Source organism: Branchiostoma lanceolatum, chromosome 15 (assembly GCF_035083965.1).
Source record: "Branchiostoma lanceolatum isolate klBraLanc5 chromosome 15, klBraLanc5.hap2, whole genome shotgun sequence".
NCBI lineage: Eukaryota > Metazoa > Chordata > Leptocardii > Amphioxiformes > Branchiostomatidae > Branchiostoma > Branchiostoma lanceolatum.
The window spans coordinates 3,526,547-3,545,894 of record NC_089736.1 but is presented as its reverse complement, the minus strand read 5'-3'; the positions used below and the strand labels follow the sequence as shown (position 1 = coordinate 3,545,894).

The window sequence follows — 19,348 nt, the reverse complement described above, 5'->3', positions numbered from 1 at the left end:
ATACAGCTAAGGTGCCCCCAATCGCCAGGCATCATTGGGACAAAATAACTACTGACATGCTAGAATTCAAACAATCCTCGAGAAGGCTCTTGAGTTATAGAAGCGTACACACAAACACTGACAGAAAATAAACTGCTGCGGTGCCGCTAATCACCGGGCATCATTTGGACTTGATTACTGACATGCTGAAATTCAAACAAATCCATCCAAAAGCTCTTGAGTTATAGGTGCCAACACACAAACACAGACAGAAAATATTCTGCATGCTACGGTGCCCAAAATTGCCAGGCATCAATGACTCCTAACGTGCTAAAATTCAAGCAAATCCATGAAAAGGATCTTGAGTTATAGCTGCGAACTCACAAAACCAGACAAGACCAGTACTCCTATCGGAGGTCATTGGCCTCCTTTACGGAGTAACAATATCCCCGTTGGGGGTCATTGACCTCCTTCACGGAGGTAATAAGAAGAAAACCACAAAGGCTAAAAGACAACATTACAGGATATTCCCTATCTACAGTTTCCTTGCCATGCGTTGGTGGTAGTAATTACAACGTAACACTTCGCGTACCGATCACATCTAACTTGACGACAGAAGACACTGGTGTTGCAAAAAGATTACTCCATTTTAAAGGCATTTTGACAAGTTTCTTTTGTCAAGTCAGCAGGCATTGAAATCCTGTTAAAGTCGTTTGAGTAGAATGGAAGTCCTACTTTTTTTGATAAAAATGTGTAGTAGCGTTGGTTTTAACAGGGCTGCCTTTTCCTCGTCTACGTCTCGACTTAATACAAAACGTATTCAAATATGTCACTTACTTTCAAGACGTATCGTCCATTGCACATGCTCGAACACGACTCCGTAGGCTTCATTTCATATGCATGTTTTGATTGACATGGTTCCAAGGCTCCGGCAGCGACTCGTGGCAAACTGATTAGACGCCCTCACCACCAGTTATGTACAGTAGATTGCTGCGGTCTACTTCCTGGGTGTTTTATCAAATCATTCGAATGGGAAGGGTGGTTTAAATGAGCTCTATAGCGGCCTATTTGATTCACAACTGCCTTTTTTACAGATTGCTGCGGTCTACTTCCTGAGTGTTTTATCAAACCATTTGAATGGAAAGGATGGAATAACTGTTTGAAACAGGTCTATAGCGGCGGTCTCTTTGATTCACAACTTCCTTTGTGTCTAATCATAAGCCATATAGGGCTGTGAGGCTAAGATCTAACAGATGTAATGACACTTGATACAGCTTAAGGCACGTTACCAATTCACTAGCACTTCACAAGTAAACCCCAAATGAATCAAACACGCAAGTTGTAATCAAAGTCGTTACATTTTCAGTTGCGCTTTATTCTAATTTTGCTACATACAACGTCACTACGTACAACTCACTTTGTTGAGGTAAAAGTAATGTGAGATAGCAGAACACGTATTGTTTGTTGAATCCAAATGTGGCATTACATTACATATTTGATTCTTCTGTCATTTTGAGAGGCAATATTGATAAAACTGGAAATAAAGGAAAAGACACAATATCACCAGAATCTTACAATATTTCCAAGTAGGTAAATCTGGAAGTCTTCTATGCTTCTATGCTGAATAGACAAGCCAATCGTTTCGAGCGCCATTGTGAATGTGTCAAGATGCTAAGATGATTTGTAGATATATGATAGCAGTATATATAGACAATATGCATTGTAGCATAAGCATGAACCCTGGCGTCTTGCAGATATCAAGATTACCTCTATGCCATTCTAGAATACGATACTTCTTTTAATCACTACGAAAAGATACTTCTTATCCTTTGACAAACGTTCATCAACATTATATGGAGTATGTTGTCATTATAATGAATAAAGAATCCTAAGGCGAAGTTTCTATTTATCAAGCAGCTGTTTGAGCGAACTGCAATAAACTCTACTACAAACTATAACTGTTACAGACTACCAATAAACAAAGTACACGAGAATAGTCGTCTCTGCCTGGTCAGAAAGCTATCTTCATCAGCAGGAGGTCCCATCTGACGGAGTGACACTAAGCCGCCCACTTCCCCTTAGTGTACAGCATCTCTGTTGGCCTCCAGCCAGCGTACTGCACAAATGAGCAGAAAACAACATGATTTAAGGGGGGCACAGATGTGACTTAGCCCCGGGCCACGGATCAGTACAAATGAGCATAAAACAACATGCGTCGATGCAGGTTAGACATCCAGGTAATAACTACGCCAAATAGCAGTTACTCACTCAAGCAGTTGGATATGCCTTTGGAAACGGTCAGACGTTTCAAGTAGCATCCACTACTTTTCGTCATGTCAAGATCGGTCGAACAGCATTATTGAAATGGGGGGGGGGGGCACAGATGTGACTTAGCCACGGGACGCAGATCCACATCTTTCATAATTCACCCCCGCAAAAATCCTTAGATATTCTAATACATGTGCTACATAGGGCAACAACCTCCAGGATAGTTCCTACTCTTTATAATGCTGCTTGATCTAGATTTTTAAAAACTATGCATTGTTAGATCTAATTCTTGATCTTAATCTTAAATCTATACATTCTTATTTACAAAAATCAATACCCTTGGCAAAAACAAATTTCGTCTTCCCCATCCTCGAAACGATTTTTCGAAAAGAAAGGGCACCATAGATTATTTGCCACTAGGTTGGGAAAATTCTTAGTTGCAATGCAATCAGTTGTAAGCTGATTCAATTAGTCAAATCTAACCAGATATCAAATCCTTTCCCAATCACCCTAGGGCTTGATACATACAATAAAGTAGTCTTCAGGTTCTTGAGAGCCAGGAGAAACAATGTGATTATGTATGCTGTGAAGCTCAATACCCCAGTCCCCGTAGCCTCGAGAACATACGATCTTATAGATTGTATATGTTAGAATTGCCATTCTGACGCAAAAGCTAAATGCACTCAAGTTAATGATAATATTTTGGGCTGCTGCTAAGATGCTTCACCAAAGTAAATTGATTTTCCTGAAAGCATGCCAGAACTGAGATATCAAAGACATTTTGGCAGGATTGAATTCACAAAGTGGGTGTCATTTTCGGGGATAGTGATAATTGGACATGGGTATTAGTTTGCTAAACCTGATTGCAATCATTGGGTGGTGTTCATTGAGTCTCTAGTTAAACATCATCACAGACACGCACTCCATCTACTAGTTGATTCTGGCTATTTTAGTCATAGACTATATGATATAGGACAACTGCCTCCTGGTGAAAACGTTATCGATTACCACCTCATTTGAAGAGATTATGAAGTATACATTTGGGTTCCTGGCCAAGCTCGGGCCAGCGCGTTGCACTATAGATTTCAGTTCTACTTGAGTATTCATGGCGTGGTACTCAGCGCTGTTTGTCAAGCCGTGTTGGCAGTTTTCCCGGAGTGTTCTTTGCAAACTGTGGGTCTCTTCGGGTCAAGCGTCGTATAGTTTGACAGTGATTGAGTCAACTTATTTGGCATTTTTACGGCAACCGACACCCGAGAATTGTGCAAAAGGTTATTTTTCATGGTTCCTTAGAACCGTATCACGCCTTGGAGTGGAAAATACTACAGTGTTTGCAAGCTCAATAAACTGTTGTAGCCATCGTTAAAGAAAGTTATAAGTATGTCTAGACTATATGCCCTATAATTTTCGGGAATGTGCATGGAATGAAGGAAAACTCAAGAAAAAAGCTGCAATTTTTTTGTTCTAACCAATCGGGTTAACCAGCCCTGACCAGAGATCTGGTCAAAAATAAGTTGATTCTTTCTATCGGAAACATAGTAACGTTTCCTAAGGATATCTACAATCAGATAAAAAGTCATGGTCAACAAACCTTGACGCGTTCGTAGCGTTTGCTATCAACGCTATTGGTGTCATGTCCTTCTCCGAGAAACTCTCGCAAAACTTCCACCAGACTGCAGTAAAAGATACACATAGAAATGACTCCTCATTCAAACGTGCACAGCATTGTCCTAAAGCTACCTGATTGCTTGAAGAAGTAGTACTTTGCTGCATAACGTTTTAAGAGCAATTTTCTGTACTAACGATCATGTTGACATTTTTACAAAAAGCATTGGCCACCATCCTCTTACATAAACAGATACGCTTTATTGACGTCTTAAAAAGCAAATCGTGCGCCATACATGACGGAATTAGCCCTTGAATAGCATGGGCACATTTCGTACGCAAACCGCAATATCAACATGTCCAACACTTTCAGCAGGTTCCATTTGGCACGGGCAACAGATGACTACCTGCAGTACAAAAGAGTCATGCCCCCCATTATCACTTTCGTAACAGCACGTATCTGCTCTTTCATCTTCTAGATGGACGCTAACGGTGTTGTTTCTTTTCCTTCTCAGACGGTGGTTCCAAAGTGCAGTCAAACATTGCCGACTCCATGCAGTCTCAGTATTCGTACTTCGTGATTATATCAACTGTTGCGTAGCGCATGCTGAGCATTTCGGCCTTGATAAAACTTATCATTAGCAGTGACGTAAGACGTTAATAGTATTTAAGAAAAAGGAAGTGAAGAAAAGATACTTAGGAAATGTGTTAACGAGATTAAGAAAAAGCAGGTGAAAGGAGGTGAGGATGCTTTTGTGTATACGATTTCGTTTTGGAAAAGGGTTTTGAGTGTCATTTAGCAGAATAAAACTGTAGTTGTCGTCATTACAAGATTAGTTTTGCACAACGTTTATTTCACATCAAAGTGATATACTCCTCTAACAATAAGATGACCGTAGCTGGTTCCCCTACCTTTTCCGTAGAGCCAAGTTAGCCTCCAGTTTCTGCATGCTCTCTTCCAATGAGTCATCATCAGTGTTCGACTCATCAACCTGCTCCTATACATTGATATAAAGCGAATGATATGATTTGATTTGATTTATTTTTTTTTTTTTGCATTTCAAGTCTAATACAGTACATGTAGTAGGAAAACAAAGGTATACATAAAATGTAGACGGTGTAAAGACAAAAACCTAAATAATATTCCAAAACAGTTTGCAAAACGTGTTTCCTAATTAACAAGATAATTGTGTAATTTCCCAAAATGTTTTTTGTCCTTTTGACATTTCTGTGCCTTAATGCATTCCAACTTACAACAGGTTCTAACAAAGTAAACAAATCCTTTTAAAGAAACTACTTTGGAGTCTCTACTTCGAAATATATACATCTTTGCAAGTAGTATAAGTGTATTTAGAATAGGTGGGCATTTTCCTAGGACACCAAATATAACATTGTGCAGGCTCAATCTAACCGGGAAGTATTCTATTTGGCTGTGGAAAAAGTACAGCCAGGGCTACCCAACTAGCCGAAGGCTATCACAAAGGGTTAGCCCTGGAAACTGGACAACATACAAAATTCAATAAAAACTTTCACAAAGCACATTGAGACGTTTCCGACTAAAATATACATAAAGATGTACAAAAGACACAAGACTGAAATTAAGAAAAACTTTTTTTTACAAAAGTAGCAAAAACTAAAGCACCTATATAAAAACAAATTGTTCGAGAATAAGCTACATATTAAATCATTGATAATTCCAAAACTTGGGTTCAAATTGATTATCATACGTAAAAGAAAAACAAAAGGTGTTTGGCATGGTGAGCGAATCCTGTTCTGTTGATTATCTGCAGAAAACTTATAGAAATATAACTATAACCGTAAGTCATACCAAGACAAAGATATTCAACATAATATTATCATGCCCCGTTCATATATCTACTTATGGAGGCCAATTTATATACAACACGATGAAAAACGAGACGTTATACATTCCTGATGCAGCATACTGTTTACGTTACTTACATACTGTTCTAGGGCATTAGCATGTGCACTATTAGATAGATCGTCTCTTGTTATTCATATACATGTATTAGATAAGTTCTTCAGAATTGTTAGCTATTAGAAAAAGTTCAATTATCATGCTGCCATACATTGTACCTGCTGCAATTGTCGCGCAATAATGGTCTTCTTCTTCTTCTGTTATTTTGGTTAAGTATCGTAATGTATTCGCACGAAGAAATCCCTGCGCTATTTGAACCCAGGCCTCTAGACAAGGCTTGTAACAACCAGGGCTTCTATATATATCGTCGCTCTAACTACCTGACTCACAAAGACAGCCTTGTTCAACAAACCTCTTGGTCCGTTTGATGAGGCAAAGGATTGCACATTCAAACACGGCGGCTGAGATAACTTTGCATGCATATCCCTATATCACTCAAACGGTTATGTAAGTAGAACTTTATGACATGGATCATGATAGCTATTGGGCAACACTATATTGTCATCTTTTACGTTGTTGCATAACGCTCTTTGACTTCTAGAAAAAGCGAGATATAATTTCCAGCGGAGCCGGGAATCTCGGGCTAATCAAGACCATATGTTACTCGCGTGGTCAAAAGGTGCCGCATTCTGATTGGTCCACATATTATCTTCCGAGTAACCCAGCTTCGGGGCTCGTGCATTCCTTCTGGAGACTAACGGATAGCTAGCTATACGCATATTTCCTTCTCTCTCCGTTGATTCCAACACATCTGCAAGAAAGGATATACTGTAACCGACGCCGTTTGGTCTCTGTGTAATAAAGCAGTTTTGCCTGTCAAATACGCTCACAGATGATATGACAAGGAACTGAAAGATGTTCATCTTGCCGTTGATGTCACTTTCGCACGACCCACTGTTAGTGAGTTTTAAGAAATGTGAGGCAGGTCAACGTTGTAGTTCCGGTACCATATGGCACATGCGCAATTACACCGGTAACGAGGACGCTCTGCACCTTTTCCTCATGCCCTTGCCATCCGCTGGGACCTGGAGCCGTCAAATTGGTGCATACAAAGAGACACTGAAAGGCCAGGGGTAACAGGCTAGCATGTGGTCGGAGGGTTGATTGGTCGGTTATGTTTCAAACCTGCAACTTTCTATCTCTTTCTGCGTGCCTTGCTCGGCCATCATTCATGGCCTGTGAATACGGTGGCTCACTTTGATATATGTGTGGATACGTCTGTAATGTAAAAGCTCAGCAGGGAAGACCCAGCAAAGCTAACCCAATTGGAGAAACGTCACAGTTGGCATAGGGCAGAGTTTGAATGTAGAAAAAACAACGTTTGTCTTGTTTATCTTGGCAAGAGTGTCGTGATGGCGTATACGAGGGTGATACAATAAAAAGCGTCTTTTTTATAATATCAGGCTCATTTTTGTATGAAATGAGTTGAAATATGGCACAAATGTAAAAGAACATCTCTTCTACAGACTGAAGTATTTCAATGTGTTTTTTATATTTTTACCAGCGATTAAAAGTTGACTTCAAGTTTCCCACACCCTTGGAAGCTTGTCGGAGGCAAACGGTATTAAAAGGGAAGTTAATTATCAGTTGGCCCACTTACAATTATTGTAGGAAACAAACATGAACCATCTATGATAAAAAAGGCGTTTCTTATTGTACCACCCTCGTATATACGAATGAGTTGACAGAAGCAAGCGAATAGTGGGGGAGGCATAGGAACTCTCAGACTGTAATAGCTGTCCTCCAGCAGAAAAGGTTGAAAGGATTTGGGTCTAAGCATAATCGGCTGTGCGAATGCAAAAGCACAAATATCCCGATGCGTTCCCAAATGTCTCGCCAACGCAAACCCTTTCACGACTCTCCTCTGTGCAAAGTTTAGCCCTGTCGGTACTTTATAGATGATACCAATGCATACACAGGAGGTGTCAAATGTTACTCTTTAAGTACGTTGATATTATTTCACCACATGGTACTTTTGCACCCACTCAAACTTGATTTGATATTGAAGCTGTATTAGTCAAGCTGTTATTCATTCCTTAGCTGAATGGTTAGATGTCGTGATATGTCATAGAACACGATATTCTTTGAACTGGTATACTTGACAGTAAGTTGATACTGACGGCATTGTGTTAAATGTGCCGACGCCATTGATGGTACTGCGTTTGTTCAACGAAAATGGTCCCATGTCACACATTTAGGATCTTTAGGTTGACACTGGGTTGGGAGTAGCCTGGAATCCATTCCATTCTAGCTCCAGTTCGCTCCTCTACTCGCATCCAATCATCAGAATATGATTTATTTTACTTTGATTTTTCAAAATTCGGCTGGCGATGGAGCCTTTTTAAACTAGGAGCCAACCTTTCCCACCAAACTCTCATCCACAGGTGACCTTCCGCACACTCCCAACCGCGGTATGGAGATTTTATGGTCGGCTACATGCTTGAGGCCAAGGCCTTTAAACCAATTAGTTGGACTCTTGGAAGACCCTGAATTTTACATTAGTTAACGTGCATATTACATGTTGACGTGCATTTTTCATTTGGTTGACCCTTCATTATACATTAGTTAACATAAACTCTACATTAGTTGACGTACGTGCGTCTTATATTAGTTGACGCAAAGTTCCGCCTACGTTTTACCGTTATAACCCCTCTGCTATCATTAGACGGCAACATTCGATTTGATCTTTATCAATGGGTTAATTGGGAGGGATTGAAAGATAAGAATAGTATCCGGCATTTGATGATAATGAGATATGTAAGCTATAAACCTTTTGACCGCGTATGCTACTTAACTGAATATGACCCAAAGACACTGAAATTACAAATCGTACGCAATCTACTTTATTAGAATTTACGATTGAGGGCGAATGAAATGAAATTACCATGTTGCTAGGAATGAATCTGCATTTGACCATATTCTGATCTGCAATGGAGTGCGAGAAAGCAAAATCGGCTACTTACACGTAGAGCAGGTCGAAATTCGACAGAGACAACATGAAAACATTGGTTTGAAACTGTCACAGATAATAAGAACTTTTCAAGTTAATAAAGGCATAGGTTCTCCGAACTCTAGCTGCTTTTACTTCTTCAGTCTTTTACGGTAGCACCGTCGTTTTCCTGTATTTGTGCTGAGCGTGTTCTTTCCCTCCAGTGTCTTTGCTTAACACATCCTGATATTTACATGGTCAAAACATAGAAAACCAATATCCGCTGAGTATATCCTGTTTACACTGGGTGGAGCCTCTTCTCAGAAATATCATCCTGGTTATTTAAGTTACGTTAAGTACAGAGAGAAATAGGGGGGATTTTAACTTTCAACCTAATGTTGTACTGGCAAGAAGCCAAGAAAATGTTGCAGCTTTGAAATCTCACCAGTAAAATTTCCTTTGTTGCAAAATAATGACAATGATTAAATCAGTGTTCTCCAGACGCTCTCTAATAATCAGTAATTTGGTTAAAGACGCATCACAATTTGTGGATAATCTTATATATCAAGATAACTTGGTCAGAGTACAATAACAAAGTCTTCCATTATATTGCTTTTATTCTATTAGAAAGTCTTGTTTTACACGACACGGAATTAGGGCTAGCTCCAAATTATGTAATTTGTGTGCCAATAATAACCCTTGAACCTCTTCTACTCGCTTGAAAAATAACATAGAATATTCTAACCCATTGCGCATTTTGCTACATGGCATGATATAACATGGTCAAAATTTTTCTCCTTGCTTGAAGAGTAACAAGGGCTCTATGTACATATTTCGATAAGGCTGAAAATTTTGATATAGCTATCTGCTTTGGTGACGTATGGTATACCAAGGTTTTTTGTCTCATTGATTGATGATCAAATGTCACTGTACCTTTTCATCCTTCTACAGATGTCCTATGTTTTATCTATCAGAAAAAGACGCGCTTTTGAGATTTTGGCGAGTGCCTGTCTGTAGAAAAAGATTTTACCCAGGATTTTTTTAGGCTTAACTTTTGATTCTGCAGTGAGAAGCATTAAGACGGCAAAACTAAGTAACCCCTGGGACATTCGTCATAGACCTTTAAGTTTTCTTTTTTGACGCCAAAGGGTTATACAAATGCCCTTGATCCATATAACTAGCCGATGACATGGAAAGACATGTACATTTAGGTTAATTTTGAGCTTTTTGGTTATTTCCATGTTTAGAAAGTATTTCTATCACAATTGTTTAACTTGTGATTATACAGTGAACAGTGGGAAGCATTGAGACGTCCAAACCAGACAATTCCCCGGGACATTTGAATTAGGCCTCCAGACAAGACTTAGGCCCTTTATACAAGGCTTCTAACAAACAGGGCTTATGTCGTCGCTCTAACTACCAGACCCTTGTTCAATAAATCTCTAGGGCTATTTGATGAGGCAAAGGATTGCACATTCAAAACCTTTTTTTAAATCTTTAGACAAAAAATGTTGTTCCAGATCGTTGATTTTTATATTTTGTTTTGGCATGTGTCCTTGCTGTATTTTACTAGCAGAGGACATGGGAAGGCACACACGGGTAGCATTAAGGGTGATTTTGAGCTTTTCGGTGAGTGGCCGTCTTTAGGAAATATTTTATTCCCCACTTGTGCGGTTTAACTTTCGATCCTGCAGTGAAAGGCATTGAGACGACTAAATCAGGTGATACCCAGAGACATTTGAACTTAGACCTGCAGACAGGGCTTCTAACAAACAGGGCTTGGGCCGTTTCTCTAACTACCTACCTGACCCGAAAAGATACCCTTGTTCAATAAGACTCTGGGACTGTTTGATAAGGCAAAGGATTGCACATTCAAAACCCTTTTCTTAAATCTTCAAATGAATAAGTCATTCCAGTCCGTTAATTTTTCTATTCTTTTTATGGGTCGCCTTGTGTTCTTGCTGTATTCAACTACCAGAAAACATGGAAAACACGAACTTGTAGAATTGAGGGAAATTATGAGCTTTTCGGTAAGTGGTCGTCTTTAGGAAATATTTCATTCCCCACTTGTGCGGTTTAACTTTTCATTCTGCAGTGAGAAGCATTGAGACGACTAAACCAGGCAATCCCTGGGACTTTTGAGTTTAGGCCTCCAGACAAGACTAAGGCCCTCTATATAAGGCTTCTAACAAACAGGGCTTATGTCGTTATCCTAACTACCTGACCCACAGAGACATCCTTATTCAATAAATCGCTTGGGATATTTGATGAGGCAAATATGTAAATGTCACCCAGACCGGTGATTTTTCGTCATATGCCCTTGCTACGTTAAACTAGCCGAGGACATGGACAGGCATGCACGGATAACATTTAGGCCAGTGTTAAACGGACATGAAAAACGAACATGTAATCGTGCTTTTTCTTTCATATGTCAAATGGAATATCCAGAAACTGTTTCGCATGAAAATCTGGAAAACTCATTTTAGAGATCATTAGTATGAGAGACAGAGATGACGTTAAAAGTGTACACATTCAATATCATTGGAAATTATTTGCAACAAATTGTTGAAAAGAAAGTACGGTTACAAAACAGCGTGCATTTGCCCAAATGAGCGTTTCATCATACAAAAAATCAATTTCAAATGAGGTTGTTATGACTACAATAGGAAGAGAGGATACTATCTTACCAGTCTCGCTGGGGTGAAGGCTAAGGCAACAGACATCAGAACGGCTGCCATCAGCCCCATCATCAGAACCACCCGCGTTGCTACCATGGTTGTTTGTGGCCGGAGAACTGTGAAAGTAACTGCGAGGTGATGGATAGGCTCGTCGTGTTCTCGTCGAACTACGTGCACGATTGAAGGTGCGATTATGTTGTAGGAAGGTGTCGTGTACCCTTTGATGTATATGTAGCCCTCTGGTCACGAGTAGGCGTCGTTTACTTGAGCAAGCGCATAAATTATTTGCATTTCGTGCCACGTGATGTAACGGAGTACGCCTTTGTAAATACCAGATGCGCTGAACTTTTTTCTTTGAAAATGTCATGCTCAGTCGCTGTTGGGGGAGGCAGGTGTTTGTAAGTTGATAGAAGCACTGGGCAGAATGTTAGACCAATTTGCGAACGCTTCTTTAATGCACCGCCTCGGGGAGGGGTTCAGTTGATGTGCGTACTTTACAACAAGTACAAACTGGGTATTTGAGAAATGGGGCAAAAGTGATTGAACAGACGACATTCTGCTTAAACTATACATGTATGTATGACTTCATGTTCATGCGTTGATAACGAGTATTGTGTGGTTTTCTGTGTCATTTTCTGTGTTCCCCTTTTTACGGCCATGGAACTTCTGGTACCGTTCTGCATTGACAGTTCCACTTTATTACGTGGTTTCAGGTCATAAGATCTTTCAGATCATAATTTGTTCTGGTGATTATCTTACTTTGTTCTGGTGATTATCTTCTTACCAAATTTGGACGCGTAGTAGAATTGCCGCCCACTATGTGATTCCAGCTGCCTTTCCAAACAAACCAGAATGATGATATCATGTTATTGACATAAGATAATTTCGTGATCCTAAATTTAACATTCGGAGGATTATGGCCAAGGTGTGTATGTATTTCACATCATGTTGGAGGTTAAATGGCCGCTCAAACTTTGACACTGCATGCATGTTTTTTTCCAATTTACTGTCGTTCTTTAGATTCAACTCGAGGCAACCCACAATCCGATTAAGCCCGCCCATTTGTTCCTTATCAACTGTAAAAGCGAAACCAAAACGTATCTTGTTTTTCTGTCAGATTTAATCAAGATAGGCTTAGACTGAACCAAGGTCAACAAAAGAGGGTCATTATGGTTATGATTGGTACGTGGTACACATAGAAGAGGTGTTCGTCATGGTGAATACCAAGTACAGGCATTATCTCTGAAACAGACTACCAATGGCGGTAGTCATACTTTTGGGGAAAAGCAGAAATGTGGCTTTTCAGAGCCCCTGTTGCAGGGATTACTAGCAGTTGCGCACATAGGAATGCTTGCTCGCTTAATAATCGACCTGGCTGCTAAGCAAGCAAGCCAGCAATCCTATAGCTGCAGTTTATTCAGAGACAAAGTTAAGGATGCGAAATTGTATTGCTTGCTTACTTAGCAGTCGACTGGCTGCTAAGCAAGCAAGAAATTATGTGGATACATTTTATTTAGTCTAGTTGAGACAAAGTTAAAGATGAAAAGCGGGACTGCTTGGTTGATTGCTTGCTTGCTTAGCAGTAAACTGGCTGCTAAGCAATCAATCAATCAAGCAGGCAAGCAAGCAAGCAATGTTGTGGATGTATTGTTTTTAGTTGAGACAAATTTGAAGATGCGATATTAGATTGCTTGCTTGCTTAGCAGTCGACTGGCTGCTAAGCAAGCAAGCAATGATGTGGACATATTTTACTTAATTGAGACAAAGATAAAGATGCAAAATGAAATATACAAACTTTGATTGCAGAAATATTACATCAAAAGTTATATTTTAGGCATCAACGTCTCTCTACCATGGCTATGATTAAGCTAATCAGTGTAGAGCTTTTAAAACCAAATGTCATCATGTGTTTTTTTTATAGTTTAGTGTAATCGATGTTTAGGAATTAGTAGTTTTTATGCAATGTAACTGAAGGCGCACTTCATGTGTATATCTATTTTACAAAGGTCATTGAAAAGAGTCATAAAGCTGAATCTGAATCTGATATACTACTATACTGTACAAGAAAACGATTTAAGCGAATGATGGAACTAAGTATACACCATTACATTACACCATGGATAATGCGATAACAGAAACGGTGCGCAATACAGTAGGAACAGGAAACTGGACGGGGAAAATTGCACGAGGCTTGCTGACGTAGACGGAATGTGGTTTTGACTACCTTAAACTACCGACATCAAGTTTTCCGCACCACAGTCACATTAGTTCAAGCTATGCTGGCTGAATGTAAGGCAAAGGTTAAGCACAGTAATCCAGCACCCAAACACTCTTATCGTCAGTGAAACTCCATCGCAACATTTCGAAACATAGTCGTAGCTCAAGCGTTTCAGACATCTACAGATCTTCTGACCCTCTCAAATAGGCTTGTGTTTACCTCACAGAATACAAGAATACGAAAGAATATATGAAAACTTGCCGATGGAGTTTAAAACACAGTGTAAGCTTGCGCCATGGTCCATTGAAATGCGAATCAGGGTCACCCAAAAAAATTACAATGTCTGAATATAAAAAAGCCATAATGGATACCGTCTTTTTTCAATAATATTATACGAAACATTACCTCTTGCTAAGTGACAAAGGCTCTGTTTTTCCTCTATGATACGAAAAATAATCTTTCATTCTGATGTTATCGACTACGTCTTTCCCCCACCACGCATTGCTGGTGTAGTCGATATTAAGAGGATTAAGTCGATTAACGTCGTCTTCATTTTAGGCTTCATCTGTTACAGGATTGTTCGCTATGAATAAAGGTCTATACAACTTTTCAAAAAGTTCCTATTCCTAAGGGTACCGTGTATTGATTACATCCTGTGCTGTAAGTAACAGATAGAGGTTAGAAGTGTATGCATGGCCATGAGCCTGTCACTGATTGGTAACCAGGCATGTGTTTGCATCTTAATCAGGTCCTTATATCAAAGATTAAGTATGTTAAAGCCTAGCAGAATGCGGACTATCAAGAGCTCCTCAGACGCAATGACCATTGGGAAAAGAGTAGCAACGGGTAACTTTGAGCATAAGTCTTTCACGGTGTAAATCATTGACATCAATCAGACTATCATACGCTTTCCTTTTGTATTGATCTTTTGAATGTTGTGAAATTATCCTGGCAAGATATTACATTCTAACAGAACTGATGAAAGCAACATGAGTAAAACTGTCAAATTAGTTCACGTGGTTCCACAATGGCCCAGCAGCTACATTTGAACTGTATCATTCCAGAGAAAAAGGACCAATAGGTCAGGTGTCTTTTGATGAAATGCTGCAAAATTACTCTGTCTTTGACAAACGCCCTATGGTAGAATGTAGACGATAACTAATTTTGCTTCGATCCACAGCAACTTTTAAATCCTGACTCCAACCTCGCACAACTATTGGACACTACCAGACTGGCAAACACACTAGTCTCCCGGACTGGGTGCCAAATAGTTTGACCTCGCCAAAACGTTTGATATGTATTGGGAATGGTCCAGCATTACCGATGGCGAAGTCGGCTAGGTCGTTAGCATTGCGGCAGTTGACCTGTTGTGAAATACCTGTGTGTTTGTCATTCCATGGAGGTGGCAAAAAGGCGTTCCTTTGTCGTAAGTAAAATATTGGCCATTGTATCAATGCATATCAAGCATTGTTGTACTATATAAGCACAACAGGACTGTCTATTACATATTTGAGTATCAGTTGTGCAGAAAACAAATATCATTTAAGGGCCATTTGATAACTATGAGATTCATATTCAAACTACGTATACGTAGCAAGTATTTTCTTCTCATTATTTCTGATACAACCTGTGGTGGGGTTACATTGGGGCGGTCGCGGGGATTTAGACAGGGCGGCTGCCTACGCGAAGGCCTGGTTCCACCATCTAATTGTACCTGGAAGAAAACGAAAATCTAAATCGGTCTTCGTTTGCTGGAATTATCTATCATTTCATATCCTGGCTTGTTAATTTTATACTCAGTAGTTGTTATCAGGCGGGCATTTCTCCCATGAGTTCAGTTCAGTCTTACAGAAACTACATGAAGAGCATACGTTGTCTGATGATTACAGACTTCAACAAAGCCACTCAACATTTGTACCAAACTTCCAAAATTCTCTCCAAGACTACAGCCGTCGCTTGCAGAATTTTGCAGATAAAAGCATTCCTTCATCACCTCTTAGGGTCAGAGTCAAGTGAACGATGACTTTGTCGTGGCCTTCGGAACGCCATCGTTGACTTCCCAAAGCACCTGGTCATCCCGTAATGGCGATAAAAACAGTGGACGGAATAACAAGCAGCGGGAGAGTGAGAGGACATGGCAAATGACACGTAGGCAAGCTCGCACTAACCATTTAGTACCAGAAAGCTACTGCGTGAAACTTTTGAAGTCGTGGATCCAACGGTATCTTTGTGTAGTTAAAAAGAATCTACTATGGTTTGGAGTTGAACTGTTATGAATTACAGTTTAGCTCTAAACGTTGTCTTTATGTAGCCTTAAAGAATTTACTATGGTTTAGAGTTGAACTGGAATTTCCAACACAAAAATGTGTCTTGCCCAAAGAATTGACCTTCAAGCAGTTTGTACAAAACCAAACTGAGGTTAAGTGAGCTATTTTATTATGTAGTGGGGAAAAATTGTAAAAATAGATTATATTTATATTGTACTTGATGCATTATTTGTTGTCCCAAATATTGTACAGTATATGTTTTTTAATGTGCAATGCGTGGTGCTGTTTGATGCGTAGTGCACGACTTCGGTAATCGCTGCCTGTGCCCCTCCTGTATCTAATTGCGGTAATGCAAATACAATAAGCTGAAAATAACCATAATTTCTAGGAGTAGCAAACTCAGTATGTATTACTTAAAAGCAGATATTTGTGGAAATATACTGAGAGACACTTAGCAATCTATATCCGATTTTATTGCTCGTTTAGTGTCTGTCATTAACAGGTTAGGTTGGATTTATTGTCAACACGCTCAACGGTTGTTTTACGTCGCTATTGGACAGACAAGACGACGTGGCACTGCACTCAAGTTTTTCATAACTTATTTCAACAGTGCCACGTACAGAGAACAATATACCCATTTTTACACCTGGGTTGACTGAGGAAAGTCGTGTAAAGTGCCTTTCCCAAGGGCACATCATCGGTGGCGTCATTGGATTCGAACCCGGGACCGCTGGGTTCTGGGCCGAACGCCCTGCCGTTACGCCACACGACCCCGTGACAGTTCGCTCAACGGTTCGTGATATCTCAATCGCTTTGCAATTGTGACAAAGGCAGCAGTCTTAAAACACTTTAGGGATCAGCTGTTGATTTACGCTAAACACGTTACTCAGCTTGCATGAATCTTGACATTCTCCGCTTGAACTTTACAATGCTTTTGTACCACCTGCTCCTTTTTACTTACGCATGCATATTGAACGTGTTTGTCAGAATCGCGCCTGGTTGTGTATCTGTGCATTGGGGCACTTAGTGTTGGGAATTGGAGCTTGTTTTCTGTCAGAATTTGGCTGTTAAACATCTGCCTCTACCGACGTAGTGTGGTCGTTCGTCGAAAGAGGTAACAATGCATGGAAATTGAATTCTGACGTTACACCCACCATTGTTCCCTTTTCGAGCACAAAGAAGGTATATGATGTGTGTGATTATCCCAGGCTAATGGTTATGGGCTGACTGCACAAACGACCCAGTACAAAAAGAAGTCATCGGCAAAAAGAGTATTACAAGCCACAAAAAGGCCAAGAGAGCCTGCTATGGAGGCTAGTGTGTGATTTGCAAGGAACATAGAATGCATTGAAACATATCCGAGGTATTGTAGTGTTTATCTGAAATGTTAGCTGTATTGCACCATTTTTACGTTCCTACAACCATCTATCAGTCACTAACTGCTTAGGGAAACTGGTTCAAGGGACCGGTTTGGACACAAAACGGTTACATCTGTTCAACGGATAACGTTACATGAACCGAGTCACTCCTTTATCTGAACAGTAAGAAAACTGGCATCTGAAACTAAAACTAAAATCATACATAGAAACTACGTGTGCTACCGAACCCTCTGATTAAAAAGGACAATACTTTGACGGAGGCTCTTAAACAGAACAAATGGCTTTGAAAAACAACCATTGCCTCCAGTTCTTGGAATTCGGGGGCTCTCTGACGTCTGCTCTGGCGTCATTGTTTGAAGTTTCAATTCAAGCAATTGTGTACAAAAAGGCTTGATTGAAGTGCCATCTTCATGCCGCTTACCATTGTATTTCAAAATGTTTTCCGGCTCTCGGTAGATTGATTTACAATACTTATCTGCAATTAGGGATACACACTGTGCTCTTCAAAGACAAAGTAATGTTGTTCTATTGTGCCTGAAAAGGTCATATTGGAATTCTATAATGCGTCATCGCATATATACGTAATCTGGCCTACTTATGCCCTATGCCCCACTTCTGCAAAAGACTCCATGACGCTATAGCTAGTGTCAGCTGAGCAGGAGTTTGCCAAAGTTTCCACACACCACCACTGCTAAAAGAACAATATAACTTCTGGAGTAACTGCTCTGGAACAAAAACATCCACTATTATGAACTGACATGAAAATATTTTGTTCTTCCACTTTCATTGTATGGTGTCACCAAGCAAGGCTTTTGGGTATCAGAGGACTGACACGGTAGCTGTTGTTTTTCTCAGGGCTGGCCTTCCCATTTTCGGAGTTGGAATATATCTGTTATCGTCTGGTAATGTGTCAAAGGTGATTAATGCCTCTGTTAGTCTGACTAAATCAGATCGACTTCTGCCAGCTTTCCGACAGGAGGGGCCTCCATACAGAAACTAGCATCTCTACAGGCATTACAACAACAAATAGATCTAATACCCCCTAGCTTCCAGCTGAGACATCTCTTAACTGCGCATTTAACATGTACTACATGTTTTAGATTGTATATTTGGATGACTTGCCTCTAGTGTTTTATTGTTGTATTCAATGTAATTGTAATGTTGAGTGGTCCGCAACATCAGCTTGTCTGCCTGGCACTCCACTTTGTATTGTCTTGTTGCAATTTTTAATAAAGAATAAAGAATCTCTACAGGCTAAAGTTTTTTTACTAACTATGCTTTTGTAAACTTTGTTTTATGCAGCATGCATGTCTGACTTGTAGTTGTGACAAATTGTTCACAATTTATCCTCAGCTAAGAAACTATCAATGCCTAAATCAGATTACTAATATATCTATTCATTGATTGATCGATTGATTGATATGTTGTGGCTGACCCATTGATATATTCAGGTAGAGACCATTTGGGTACATGTAGGTTTCCTCCTCCTTTGTACAAGGTACCACCAGTTGAAACTGCAGTAAAGGTCTAGGACGCTGATCCGTTATCTCCATCCAGTGAGACAAGCCTGGAAGCACGGTTTTAAAGAACTGGCGTCAATTCATGGATTTGAGTTTGAAATCGGATAACAGGGCCTGGGAAGCCAAGTTTAACGAGAGAACGGGGGTCAAAGCCAAACGTTATATCACACATCGCAAGTCTATGTTATTCTAGGAACTAGATCGATTGATTTACCATAGGTGCATGCAGTTAGCTAGACATGAATGATGGAAACAAAATGTCAGGGGATTTCACCCCACTAATTGCCTTCGCCAAGAAGCCGAATGTATACGGCTATCTCTCTCTCTAGGTCTGCAAAAAACATGTCCGATGACACATGTCTGATGAGGATGAAATGTAGGCTGATCTTAGTACTTATTCAGCGCAATTTTACTAGACTTTCTGCCGTTCAGGAGAGAGGGGTCATGCATTCCAAACTCGGCAGGCCACAAAGTGAAGGTCGTAGCCAAATGTCAGAAATTTTAAGTCATAATGTCATTTCAGTTACTGACGTAGAGGCACAAACGTCATTGCAATCTCCGTGTTG

At 40.0% G+C, this 19,348-nt stretch overlaps 1 protein-coding gene across 1 annotated transcript; it reads right to left on the bottom strand.

Annotated features, from left to right (window-relative positions):
• Positions 1–1,333: 1,333 nt before the first annotated feature.
• Positions 1,334–11,669, bottom strand: LOC136421232 (uncharacterized). The gene is made up of 4 exons (XM_066408424.1): positions 11,408–11,669; positions 4,765–4,850; positions 3,839–3,920; positions 1,334–2,095 (listed from the first exon to the last, which is right to left on the bottom strand). The coding sequence occupies exons 1-4, from the start codon at positions 11,492–11,494 to the stop codon at positions 2,039–2,041; spliced, it is 312 nt and encodes a 103-aa protein (XP_066264521.1). The 5' UTR covers positions 11,495–11,669; the 3' UTR covers positions 1,334–2,038.
• Between the last annotated feature and the right edge of the window lie 7,679 nt (positions 11,670–19,348).

Bases quoted from the DNA above. Each gene is read 5' to 3' on its own strand.
- LOC136421232 (XM_066408424.1), bottom strand. From the start codon at position 11,494: ATGGTAGCAACGCGGGTGGTTCTGATGATGGGGCTGATGGCAGCCGTT. The intron at 3,921-4,764 runs GTAGGGGAACCA...CTTTTACTGCAG, and splicing joins AACTTGGCTCTACGGAAAAG to TCTGGTGGAAGTTTTGCGAG. The intron at 2,096-3,838 runs GTTTGTTGACCA...TCATTTGTGCAG, and splicing joins AACGCTACGAACGCGTCAAG to TACGCTGGCTGGAGGCCAAC.